Source organism: Mobula birostris, chromosome 3, assembly GCF_030028105.1.
Source record: "Mobula birostris isolate sMobBir1 chromosome 3, sMobBir1.hap1, whole genome shotgun sequence".
In the NCBI taxonomy this organism is placed as follows: domain Eukaryota; kingdom Metazoa; phylum Chordata; class Chondrichthyes; order Myliobatiformes; family Myliobatidae; genus Mobula; species Mobula birostris.
The window spans coordinates 166726172-166739995 of NC_092372.1; the positions used below are offsets into that span (position 1 = coordinate 166726172).

Genomic DNA, 13824 nt, shown 5'->3' on the forward strand with positions numbered 1-13824 from the left:
GAACAGAAATGCGAAGAAATTTTTTTAGTCAGAGGGTGGTGAATCTATGGAATTTGTTGCCACGGGCAGCAGTGGAGGCCAAGTCATTGGGTGTATTTAAGGCAGAGATAGATAGGTATCTGAGTAGCCAGGGCATCAAAGGTTATGGTGAGAAGGCAGGGGAGTGAGACTAAATGGGAGAATGGATCAGCTCATGATAAAATGGCGGAGCAGACTCGATGGGCCGAATGGCCGACTTCTGCTCCTTTGTCTTATGGTCTTATGGTCTTAAGATACTAGAGCGTACAATCATCACAGTGATATTTGATTCTGCTCTTTGTGCTCCCTGGAGTACAAATCGATAGTAAATATTAAAAATTTAATAGAAAATAGCAAAGGGAAAGTAAGGTAGTGCAAAAAAACCAAGAGGCAGGTCTGGATATTTGGAGGTTACGGCCCAGATCCGGGTCAGGATCCGTTCAGCAGCTTTATCACAGTTGGAAAGAAGCTGTTCCCAAATCTGGCCGTACGAGTCTTCAAGCTCCTGAGCCTTCTCCCGGAGGGAAGAGGGATGAAAAGTGTGTTGGCTGGGTGGGTCGTGTTCTTGATTATCCTGGCAGCACTGCTCCAACAGCGTGCAGTGTAAAGTGAGTCCAAGGACGGAAGATTGGTTTGTGTGATGTGATATCACTCTGGAGAAGCGTTGCTGTACTGCAATCCAACCATCTATCCACCCACCCACTCACTCACTCCTCCCTGCAATGAGGCGAGACACTGGCACTGGGGTCGGGGTCCCCTGAAGAGGATGGACATTCTCATGCCAGAATATCACAGTTATTAAGCAATCTGAAGGAAGTGGATTCTGTGGAACTAGTGTCAGATACTTTTCTTATCGGGGCAACCAATTTCATCTCCAACTTAGCAACAAAGTAAAAAGACCTTGCAGTCTTACCAAATGACAGGATTTCCTCGGTATCTGCTTCATTGCACAGTCTATAATTCATTTGCAACCATCAGCAGCAGATGATGAATGCAAGGCTTCATTTCTTTAGGAAATCCGTTGCTTAAATCCCTTCCTACGTTATCATCAACTTAGTTCCTCAATGCATCCAGTTAAAAACATTCTCACCAAAAACACACATTTTAATGACCTCACACTCTGTTACTCCTTGCCAAGGCTCTTGGCAAGAGTGTATCAAAAGAAGAGAGGATTAAACAGAGTGGCCAAACTGTGAGACGGACAGTGGATTACTTGAGGCTTTAGCCCAAGAGACTTCAGCATTAGAGGCAGAGGCTGAGGCAAGCTTCTGGCAAGTTTAGAAACATAGAAAACATACAGCACAATGCAGGCCCTTCGGCCCACAAAGCTGTGCTGAACGTGTCCCTACCTTAGAACTACCTAGGCTTTACCCATAGCCCTCTATTTTTCTAAGTTCCATGTATCCATCCAGGAGTCTCTTAAAAGATCCTATTGTTTCTGCCTCCACCACTGCCACTGGCAGCCCGTTCCATGCACTCACCACTCTCTGTGTAAAAAACGTATCCCTGACATCTCCTCTGTACCTACTTCCAAGCACCTTAAAACTATCCCCTCTCATGCTAGCCATTTCAGCCCTGGGGAAAAGCCTCTGACTATCCACATGATCAATGCCTCTCATTATCTTGTATACCTCTATCAGGTCATCTCTCATCCTCTGTCACTCCAAAGAGAAAAGGCCAAGTTCACTCAACCTATTCTCATAAGGCATGCTCCCCAATCCAGGCAACATCCTTGTAAATCACCCCTGCACCCTCTCTATGGTTTCCACGTCCTTCCTGTTGTGAGGTGACCAGAACTGAGCACAGTACTCCAAGTGGGGTCTGACCAGTGTCCTATATAGCTGCGACATTATCTCTCTGCTCTTAAACTCAATCCCACGGTTGATGAAGGCCAATTGCACAGTATGCCTTCTTAACCACAGAGCCAACCTGCGTAGCAGCTTTAAGTATCCTATGGACTCGGACCCCAACATCCCTCTGATCCTCCACATTGACAACTGTCTTACCATTAATACTATATTTGCCATCATATCTGACCTACCAAAATGAACCACCTCACACTTATCCGGGTTGAACTTCATCTGCCAATTCTCAGCCAGTTTTGCATCCTATCAATGTCCTGTTGTAACCTCTGACAGCCCTCCACACTATCCACAGCACCCCCAACCATTGTGTCATCAGCAAATTTGGTAACCCATCCCTCCACTTCCTCATCCAAGTCATTTATAAAATCACAAAGAGTAGGGGGTCCCATAACAGATCCCTGAGGCACACCGCTGGTCACCGGCCTCCATGCAGAATATGACCCATCTACAACCACTCTTTGCCTTCTATGGGCAAGCCAGTTCTGGATCCACAAAGCAATGTCCCCTTGGATCCCTTTCTCACTAAGCCTTGCATGGGGTACCTTATCAAATGCCTTGCTAAAATCCACATACACTACATCCACTGCTCTACCTTCATCAACGTGTTTAGTCACATCCTCAAAAAATTCAATCAGGCTCATAAGGCACAACCTGCCTTTGACAAAGCCATGCTGACTACTCCTAATCATATTATGCCTCTCCAAATATTCATAAATCCTGCCTCTCAGGATCATCTCCATCAACTTACCAACCACTGAAGTGAGACTCACTGGTCTATAATTTCCTGGGCTATCCCTACTCCCTTTCTTGAATAAGGAAACAACATCCGCAACTCTCCAATCCTCCGGAACCTCTCCTGTCCTCATTGATGATGCAAAGATCATCGCCAGAGGCTCAGCAATCTCCTCCCTCGCTTCCCACAGTAGCCTGGGGTACATCTCATCCAGTCCCGGTAACTTATCCAACTTGATCCTTTCCAAAAGCTCCAGCACATCCTCTTTCTTAGTATCTACATTCTCAAGCTTTTCAGTCCACTGCAAGTCATCCCTACAATCGCCAAAATCCTTTTCCGTAGTGAATACTGAAGCAAAGTATTCATTAAGTACCTCTGCTATCTCCTCCGGTTCCATACACACTTTTCCACTGTCACACTTGATTGATCCTGTTCTCTCACATCTTATCCCCTTGCTCTTCACATACTTGTTTCCTTCTCTCTTTGTCCATTAGTGTCCAGCTAGTGTCGTGAGGATGGTGTGTTCTTCATGTCAGATGTAGGAATTCTCCAGTCTCCCTGATAACTACATCCGCGTGAGGTGCACCCAAGGGCAGCTCCTGACAGACTGTGTTAGGGATTGGGGCTTCAGGTGAATGACCCACAGCTCATTCAGGAGAATGAAGAGAAGATAGACAAGACCGACAGGGAGGCAGGTAGCTGGGTGACTGTCAGAAGAGGGAGAGGGAATAGACAGATGGTGTAGAGTATGTCTGTGGCCATTCCCCTCTATAATAAGTATACTGCTTTAGAACAGTTGGGAAAGGTGGTCAAAACCTACCAGAGGAAAGCCACGGTGACTAGGTCCTTGGCACTGAGTCCGGCTCTGTGGCTGAGAAGGGAAGGGGGAGGAAACAGTGGTGACAGGGGATTCCATAGTTAGGAAAGCAGACAGGAGATTCTGCGGACTTGAAAAAGACACCTGGATGGTACGTCGCCTTCCGGGTGCCAGGGTCAGGGACGTCTCGGATTGTATCCATAGCACTGTAAAGGGAGAGGGGGAGCACCCAGAAGCTGTGTTACATATTAGTACCAACGACATAGGTAAGAAAGGGGATTAGGTCCTGAAGAGAGAATATAGTAAGCCAGGTAAGCAGCTGGAAAGAAGGACCTCAAGGGTAGTGATCTTTAGTGTTTGCTGGCTGCATCACTTGCCAGTGAGTGTCGGAATAGAATGATCTGACAGACTGGCTGAGGAGTTGGTGTAGGAGACCGAGCTTCAGATTTATGGATCACTGTGATCTGTACTGGGGAAGGTATGACCTGTACAAAGAGGACGAATTACACTAGAATTTGAGGGGGACTAATATCCATGCGGGCAGATTTGTTAGGACTGTTGGGAAGGGTTTAAACTAGTTTGGCAGGGGGTTAAGAATCAGAGTGACATGTCAGAAGAGGGGGCAGTTTGTGTACAGGTAGATAAAGCATGTAGAGGCATGTAGGCATTTGATAATGTTAAATTGCAGTCAGTAGGATGGGTTGAAGTGAGCCTATTTTAATGTAAGAAATATCAGAAACAAGGGAGATGAATTTAGAGCATGAGTCAGTACATGGAAAGACAACATTCTAGCGAAACCTGACTGTACGGATACAGATTTGGATTACCTGTTGAAGGCAGGGGGAGGTAGTACATGGACAGTATTCTGCCTGGAGGTCGGTGACCAGTGGTGTTTCACAGAGGTCTGTTCTGGGACCACTACTCTTTGTGATTTTTATAAATTACTTGGATGAGGAAGTGGAATGGTGGGTAGTAAGTCTGCAGATGATATGGTAGGGCACTGAGGAGTGCAGAGGAACAAAGGGATCTGGAAGTCCAGATACATAAATCCTTGAAAGTCATAGTCATACTTTATTGATCCCAGGGGGAAATTGGTTTTCGTCACAGTTGCACCATAAGTAATAAATAGTAATAGAACCATAAATAGTTAAGTAGTACTATGTAAATTATGCCAGTAAATTATGAAATAAGTCCAGGACCAGCCTATCGGCACAGGGTGTCTGACCCTCCAAGGGGGAGTTGTAAAGTTTGATGGCCACAGGCAAGAATGACTTCCTATGATGCTCTGTGCTGCATCTTGGAGGAATGAGTCTCTGGCTGAATGTACTCCTGTGCCCACCCAGTACATTATGTAGTGGATGGCAGACATTGACCAAGATGGCATGCAACTTAGACAGCATCCTCTTTTCAGACACCACCGTGACAGAGTCCAGTTCCATCCCCACAACATCACTGGCCTTACGAATAAGTTTGTTGATTCTGTTGGTGTCTGCTACCCTCAGCCTGCTGCCCTAGCACACAACAGCAAACATGACAGCACTGGCCACCACAGACTCGTAGAACATCCTCAGCATCGTCCGGCAGATGTTAAAGGACCTTAGTCGTCACGGGTAGACAGGGTTGTAAAGAAGGCTTTTGGCATCCTGGTATTCATAAATCAAAGTATTGAGTATAGGAGTTGGAATGTTATGGTGAGGTCGTATAAGATGTCGGTGAGGCCAAATTTGGAGTATTGTGTGCAGTTCTATTCACCTAACTGTAGGAAGGATATCAGTAAGATTGAAAGAGTACAGAGAAGATTTACTAGGATGTTGCTGGGTCTTCAGCAGTTGAGTTACAGGGAAAGATTGAACAGGTTAAGACTTTATTCCTTGGAACGTAGAAGAATGAGGAGGGATTTGATAGAGGCTTACAAAATTATGAGGGGCATAGACAGAGTAAATGCGAGTAGGCTCTTTCCACTTAGATTAGGAGAGATAACTATGAGAGCACATGGCTTTAGGGTGAAAGGGGAAAGGTTTAGGGGGAACTTCTTCACTCAGAGAGTGGTGGGAGTATGGAACGAGCTGCCATCTGACATGGTAAATGCGGGCTTACTTTTACGTTTTAAGAATAAATTGGATAGGTACATGGGTGGGAGAGGCCTGGAGGGTTATGGACTGGATGCAGGTCAATGGGACTAGTGGAATAATGTTTCAGCACAGACAGAAGGGCCGAATGGCCTGTTTTCTGTGCTGTAGTGTTCTATGGTTCTACGGTTCTATGGTCGGTGGGGTAGGTTAAACTATTTGCTCAACACTGTGGACTGATGGGCCTGTACTCTATGTTCTATAATTCCACAGTTACTGGCTTGGTGAGGTTGATGCTCTTTAAAAGGCCACCATACCTGACAATGTAAAGCTGATCAGTCTCCGGTTTCCCTGGCCTTGAGCACCTTCATTGGAAATAGTTTTAAAAATCTGTTAGGAAGAAGAAGAAAAATATTGAGTTTCTTCCTCAAAGGACCAAAGCACAGAAAGTTACAAAATTTGTAACAGATAGTAAAATTGACAAAATTTATTTGTGTATCCTCACTCTTCGCATTGGTGAAGTATAACACAAAATGCTCAATAGGTTTCAATAGGTACATATAATGTCAGAGAAATGTACTAATGGAAAGATCTCCTCCAGACACGAAGTTTACAAACGAACTAAAATCATTCATGACAAGGAGTATCTGAAAAGAAACAGAAGCAATACTTCAGCATGCAAATTTCTCTTTAACCCTTTGAATCTCATACTTACATCACTGCAGAGTGAAAAGATCAGAATAATCCTCACAGCTATCTCCTCAAAACCAAACAACATACATAAAAGTTGCTGGTGAATGCAGCAGGCCAGGCAGCATCTCTAGGAAGAGGTACAGTCGAAGGGTCTTGGCCTGAAACGTCGACTGTACCTCTTCCTAGAGATGCTGCCTGGCCTGCTGCGTTCACCAGCACCTTTTATGTGTGTTGCTTGAAATTCCAGCATCTGCAGATTTCCCCGTGTTTGCGTCCTCAAAACCAAACTTACTTTCAATGATAAGGACACATTAAAGGGCCATATGGTACTGGAGTACGGATGGGATGCTGGAGAAAAATGTGAATATGACAACGGTTTTCAAAATAATGATAATTAGACAATGAGCTTAGGGGCTAGAGTACATAAAACAAATCTTATAAACTTGAAACAAACAGTAATTTATATTGGACCTTTCAAAAATACTCGGAGACAGTTTTCAAAATGTGTCATGATAGTCACAGCTGGGATGAAGAAAATGGGAGAGGTGAACCAAAATTAGGTTGCCATGGTAGTGTAACAGTTATAGTGACACTATTACAACTCGGGTGTTTCGGAGTTCAATTCCAGCGTTGTTCTGTACGCCCGCCGCATGGAACGTGTGGGTTTCTCTCCGAGTGCTCTAGTTTCCTCTCACAGTCCAAACACATTCTGGGTAGGTTAATTGGTCATTGTAAATTGTTCTGTGATGAGGTTAGGGCTAATCAGGGCTGTGGGGTTGCTGGGGCAGTATAGCTCAAAGGGCCAAAGGGCCTTGCTGTATCGCTAAATAAAAATACATAAAAATCTGGAGCCATATAATGTTGCTTCGAAAGGCTTTTAAGGAAAACTGGTGAAAAGGAAATATTTGGGTATAACGCCCAGGCTACTGCAAACTCTGCAGCCAATGTGGACTCAATTGAGGAGGGGCAGATAGGGTAGTGAGAAGGTTGGCTAAAGGAGATAGGTTGGTAAGATCATTCAGTAATTTCAAGTATACTACGCAGGTTTTAAATTTGAGACAGTAATGGATAAGGGGCATGTGTAGATTTGATAGAGGTTTACAAAAGTATGAGGGGTATAGATAGGGTTAATGCCAGCAGGCTTTTCCCACTGAGGCTGGATGAAACTAGAACTAGATGTCATGGGTTAAGGGTGGAATGTGAAATATTTAAGGGGAACGTGAGGGGGAATCTCTTCACTCAGAGGGTGGTGTGAGTTTGGAACAAGCTGCGAGTGGAAGTATTGGGTGCAGGTTTGATTTCAGCATTTAAGGTAAGTTTACATAGAGGGGTATGGAGGGCAATGGTCCAGGTGTGGGCCGATAGGATGAGACAGCGTAACAGTCCAGCACAAACAGGATGGGTTGAAGCGACTGCTTCTGTGCTGTCGTGCCCCTTGACTTTAGTTCAATGAGGATAGAGATATTTGCTACTGAGACCAGGATTCATTGGATAAATAGGAACTTATGGAGGAGGAAGCTGTATAACGTTCTTCTCCCTTAATGTGGTTCACAAGATCACAAAACAAAGGAGCAGAAGTAGGCCATTCAGCCCATCGAGTCTGCTCTGCAATTCCACCATGAGCTAAACTGTTCTCCCATCTCGTTCTAATTTCCGGCTTTTTCCCCATATCCCTTGATACCCTGACTAATTAGATACCTATCAATCTTCTCCTTAAACACCCTCAATGATCGGGCCTCCACAGCTGTATGTTGCAACAAATTCCATAGATCCACGACCCTCTGGCTAAAAAAATTTCTCATCATTTCTGTTTTAAATGGGTACCCTCTAATTCTAAGACTGTGGCCTCTTGTCCTGGACTTACCCACCAAGGGAAACAACCTTTCCACATCTACTCTGTCCAACCCTTTCAACATTTGAAATGTTTCTATGAGATCCCCTCTCATTCTTCTATACTCTAATGAATACAGTCCAAGAGCCGCCAAATGCTCCTCATATGTTAGCCCCTGCATTCCAGGAATCATCCTCGTAAATCTTCTCTGAACTCTCTCCAACATCAGAACGTCCCTTCCTTTCTAAGATAGGGGGCCCAAAACTGCACACAGTATTCCAAATGAGGTCTCACCAGTGCCCCATAGAGCCTCATGAACACCTCCTTACTCTTATACACTATTCCTCTTGAAATGAATGCCAACATAGCATTTGCTTTCCTTACCGCCGATCCAACTTGGTGGTTAAACTTTAGGGTATCCTGCACGAGGACCCCCAAGTCCCTTTGCACTTCCGATTTTTGAATTTTCTCCCCATCCTAATAATAATCTGCCTGATTATTTCTTCTTCCAAAATGTACAACCGCACATTTCTCAACATTGCATCTCACCTGCCATTTCTTTGCCCACTCTCCTAAACTGACCAAGTCTCTCTGCAACCTTTCCGTTTCTTCAACACTTCCTGCTCCTCCACCTATCTTGGTGTCATCCGCAAATTTAGCCACAAAACCACTTAATCCATAATCTAAACCATCAATATACATTGTAAAAAGAAGCGGCCCCAACACCGCCCCCTTCGGAACACCATTAGTAACCGGCAACCGATCAGAATAGGATCCCTTTATTCCCACCCTTTGCTTTCTGCCTATCAGCCAATGCTCCACCCATTCCAATATCTTTTTTTTGGCATGTGCCTGCGTGCGTGCACATCTGTGCGTATGCGTCTGCGTGTCCGTGTGTGCATCCGTGATGATGTCTTTTTCATAGCTTTTACAAGGCGCGGAGCGAGAGAGAGACTGTGTGGCGCACCACTCCTCACACAGACATTTTCGCAGTATTTTCCTTTTATTTATTTTACAAGGTCGAGTTGCGATCTCGACACTTAACCCGGCACAGATGGAAAGCATACTCGGGAGCGGATCCGACTAGTTTCGAGCCCGGTAACCTCCGCTCCCAGGTCCGGCGCTGATGTTGTTGCACCACCAGCCGGCGCAATATGTTTCCTGTGATTCCATGGGCTCTCATCTTATTAAGCAGCCTCTTATGCAGCACCTTATCGAAGGCCTTTTGAAAATCCAAATACACAACATCCACAGTCTCTCCCTTATCAATCTTATTTGAGATTACCTCAAAAAATTCCAATAGATTAGTGAGGCAGGATCTTCCTTTCATAAAACCATGTTGACATAGGCCTATCTTGTCATACACCTTAAGGTATTTCATAACCTCGTCCTTGAGGATTGATTCCAATAACTTTCCAGTTACCGATGTCAGACTAATAGGTCTGTAATTTTCTTTTTGCTGCCTCCCTCCTTTCTTAAACAGCGGAACTACATTTGCGACCTTCCAGTCCTCCAGAACCATGCCAGAGTCTATTGATTCCTGGAAGATCATTTCCAATGCCTCCACAATCTCCAAAGCCACCTCCTTCAGAACCCATGGGTGCACCTCATCCGGTCTGGGAGACTTATCTATTCTTAGTCCATTTAGCTTCCCAAGCACTTTCTCTTTAGTAATCTTGACTGTACCTAATTCTATTCCCTGAGACCTCTAGCTATCAAGTATGTTGCTAATGTCTTCCATTGTGAAGACAGATGCAAAACACTCATTTAGTTCCTCTGTCATCTCTTTGTTACCCATTATAATTTTTCCAGCATCATTTTCAATTGGTCCTATATCTACCTGTGTCACTCTTTTACTCTCCATATATTTAAAAAAACTCTTAGTATTCTTTTTAATGTTAATTGCCAACTTCCTTTTATAATTCATCTTTTCTTTCTTAATGACTTTCCTAGTTTCCTTCTGTAAGTTTTTAAAAGTCATCCAGTCCTCAGTTTTCCCACTAATTTTTGCTTCCTTGTACGCGGTTTCTTTTGTTTTTATTTTAGCCTTAACCTCTCTCATTAGCCACATTTGTGCCATTTTTCCATTCATGATTTTCTTTTTTCTTGGAATATATTTTTCCTGCACTTTCCTTATTCCTTGTAGGAATTTCATCCAATTCTGCTCTACCGTCCCTCCACCTAGCTTACTTTTCCAACCTACTTGGGCCAGTTCCTCTCTCATACCACTGTAATTTCCTTTGTTCCACTGAAATATCGATACACCTGATACCAGCTTCTCCTTTTCAAATTTGAAACTGAACTCAATCATATTATGATCACTACTTCCAAGGGGTTCCATTACCTCCAGCTCCCTAATCGCCTCAGGTTCGTTACGCAGCACCCAATCCAAAACAGCCGGTCCCCTGGTGGGCTTCTGGACAAGCTGCTCCAAAAACCCATCCTGTAGGCATTCTACAAACTCCCTCTCTCGAGATCCAGTACCTTCCTGACTTTCCCAATCCACTTTCATATTAAAATCCCCCATAATTATCTTGACATTTTCTTTCTGACACACTTTTTCTATTTTGAGCTGTAACTTGTAGTCCACATTCTGACTGCTGTTTGGAGGTCTGTATATAACTGCTAAGACACTAGTCTTTTTACCCTTGCCATTTCTCAACTCAACCCATAAGGATTCTACCTCTTCTAATCCTATATCCCTTCTTTCTAGTGAATTGATATCGTTGCTTACCATCAGGGCCACGCCACCCCCTTTACCCACCTTCCTATCCTTCCTATACACTGTGTATCCTTGGACATTCAGCTCCCAATCACATCCATCATTTAGCCATGAATTGGTGATGGACACAATGTCATATCTTTTAACCTGCAGCTGTACAACAAGGTTATCCACTTTATTTCTAATGCTGTGTGCATTTAAGTACAGTACATTTAGATCAGTATCTGTTACCGATTTTGCTATATTTCTATTGCACAGCAAATTACCCTGTCTATTCACCTGCCTGTCCTTCTTGCCATCTTTGCTGCACAGTATTTTTGACTTATTTCTATTTTCCACTTCCTTGACCCTAACACCCTGGTTTGCTTCCCCCTGCCAACTTAGTTTAAACCCTCCCTAACAGCTATATTAAACAATCCCACCAGGATATTAGTACCCTTTGAGTTCAGGTGTAACCCATCATTTTTGTATAAGTCTTACCTCCCCCAAAATAGATCCCAATGATCCAAGAAATTGAAGCCCTGCCCCCTGCACCAGTTACTTAGCCATACGTTCATCTGCTTAATTCTGCTATTCTTACCTTCATTAGCACGTGGCTCAGGCAGTAATCCTGAGATTATTGCTCTGGAGGTCCGGCTTTTCAACTTTCTTCCTAGCTCCTAGTAACCTTCCTTCAGGACCTCCTCTCTTTTTCTGTCTATGTCATTGGTACCAATATGTACCAAGACTTCTGGCTGCTCGCCCTCTCTCCTCAGAACACTCTGGACCCGATCTGAGACATCCCGTACCCTGGCACCAGGGAGGCAACACACCAACCAGGTATCCTTGTCCGGCTCACAGAATCTTTTGTCTGTTCCCCTCACTATGGAATCCCCTATAATTACTGCATTTCTTGTTGCTTTCTTGATCACTGCACTGGGCAGAGTGCCAGAGTCCTGTTCGCTGTGGTCTTCCTCTGTCAAGTCAACCTCTCCAACAGTATCTAAAATGATATATCGATTTCTGAGGGAGACTGTCACAGGGGTGCTGTCCACTATCTCTCTCTATAGGTATTATCAATCACCTCCTCACTTTCCCTAATTAGCTGAAGGTCATCATGTTACAGCTCCAGAACCCTAACACAGTCCTTAAGGAGCCTCATCTCAATGCACCTGGTGCAGATGTAATCCTTGGGGAGGCTGGGAGTCTCCCAGGGTCCCCACATCTGGCACTCCAAGCACAACACTAATCCTAGATGCATACCTCTAATTACTAAATAAATAAACCTGTAACTTACCCCCTTACTATGAGACTCAATGGTCGCAGGAAGCCTCTTCCCATTTCGGCCTAAGCCCTATCACTCTGCACCCTCTCACTCCGCTGCCCGCTGGATATGTCAGTGTTCTTTTTTAAGCCTTCTGCGCTGTGAGGTCACGTGCCTGTGCAGACCCGGCCTTGCCGCACTGGGAGCAAGTTCGTCCTCAGCCTCTGCTCGCTGAAGCCTCTCGAACCAAAGTCTTCCTACTCTGTCTCCCACTACTCCCGTCTCCTGCTCCTTTAATCTGCTCGCTTTTTAAACTCTCCTGCTGTCTCACAGGCTGACTTTCATGTGCTTGCGCAGTTGTGCCCCGTTCAAATTGCCGAAGAAATGACCGCTCCTTCTCAACCTGCTCGCTTTTTAAACTCTCCCGCTGTCTCACAGGCCAACTTTCACATGCTTGCGCAGTCGTGCCCCGTTCAAACTGCCAAAGAAGTTAAAGCGAAATAAGCTGTTAGAAAAGGTGTAGTAATTTTGGCATGTTTAAAATTGAGCTAGATCAACACCCTTTGAAAATATGGATTCAGTGTTGTCAATATTATCAGGCTGATCAGGGAAGGAAATTACTATTTGCTGAAGTTACATCTCAGCCAATGATATTGGTGGGAAGTCCTCAAGTGATCTGGACTCCACAAGGTACATGAATGATTGTGGCCTTCTAATGGCCTTCTAATCTTGTCTTTTTTAAAAATAATCTCTTTATGTAAGGACTGCAAAAGCTTCACAAAGCAAAGTTAGCCCTACAATATTGATCATATCATAGTGACCTGACCTTTATGATTCATAACAAATTATTTTTTTTTCAAAATACGATTCACAATTCCAAGATTCATGTACATTTTTGGAAAATGAGAAAAGATGTGTGCGACACAACATACTATTACAAAATGCACTGAAATCTCTACTCATGCTTTTTCAGAGGACAAAGCCTTTAAAAGAATATCAAGATTTTATCTATGGTTTCACATATCACACAGAAACAATAGACTGTCCTGAGAATTAATGTTATTGTTGAGTCCAGATGTAGTTGGAGGACATATCCAGTAAGTGTCACTGTTGAACAACCTAAATCTTCAGTCAGCCAGTAACCATGTTGAAATTGAATGAAACAAGGATGGGCAAATACAAGTGTAAATTAATTGCCATTGTTTGCTCTTTTCACCTTCTTTCTCAACGTCCCGCTGATTCATTTTTCTTCTTGGTCATCAATAAAACAAACTCAGAATCACAGAAAACATGAGATGTACTCAGTGGGTCCACATATTATTAACACAAGAGTTTCTGCAGATGCTGGAAATCCAGAGTAACACACAAAAAGTGCTGGAGGAACTCAGCTGGTCATGCAGCATCTATAGAGAGGAATAAACAGTCAACATTTTGGGCTGAGTCCTCTTGAAGGATCTCAGCCCGAAACACTGACTGTTGATTCCTCTCCATGGATGCTGCATGACCTGCTGAGTTCTAGCATTTTGTATGTGTGCTTCAGTGGGAGGGAGAGAGAAACGGAATTAATGATATATGTCAATATCTTTTCAGACAATGAGATGAAATACTCCAGGCAATAAATTTCAACTCCAAAACTATTGCACTGCATTTAAAAATACTGTGTTAAGCGATGGAGCTCCAATGCCAGGAGTGAAGGAAAAGTTAATAATCAGTGGATGCAGATCTAAGACAGTTAGTGCTGCTGTTCCTGCACTGTTTCAGAAATCCAGGTTCACTGGATGCAGTCTGTGATCCTGTAACTGAATGGGTTTTCTCCGGAAACTCAAGTTTTCT

General features: G+C 43.9%; 1 protein-coding gene across 1 annotated transcript in view; it reads right to left on the reverse strand.

Annotated features, from left to right (window-relative positions):
• LOC140195398 (E3 ubiquitin-protein ligase HECW1-like) overlaps positions 1 to 13824 on the reverse strand; it is a 409392-nt gene that overhangs the window by 199573 nt on the left and 195995 nt on the right. Inside the window, exon 5 of the mRNA XM_072253630.1 lies at positions 5820 to 5892. Within this exon, the coding sequence (XP_072109731.1) occupies positions 5820 to 5892 (73 nt within the window). The remainder of the gene's footprint in view (positions 1 to 5819; positions 5893 to 13824) is intronic.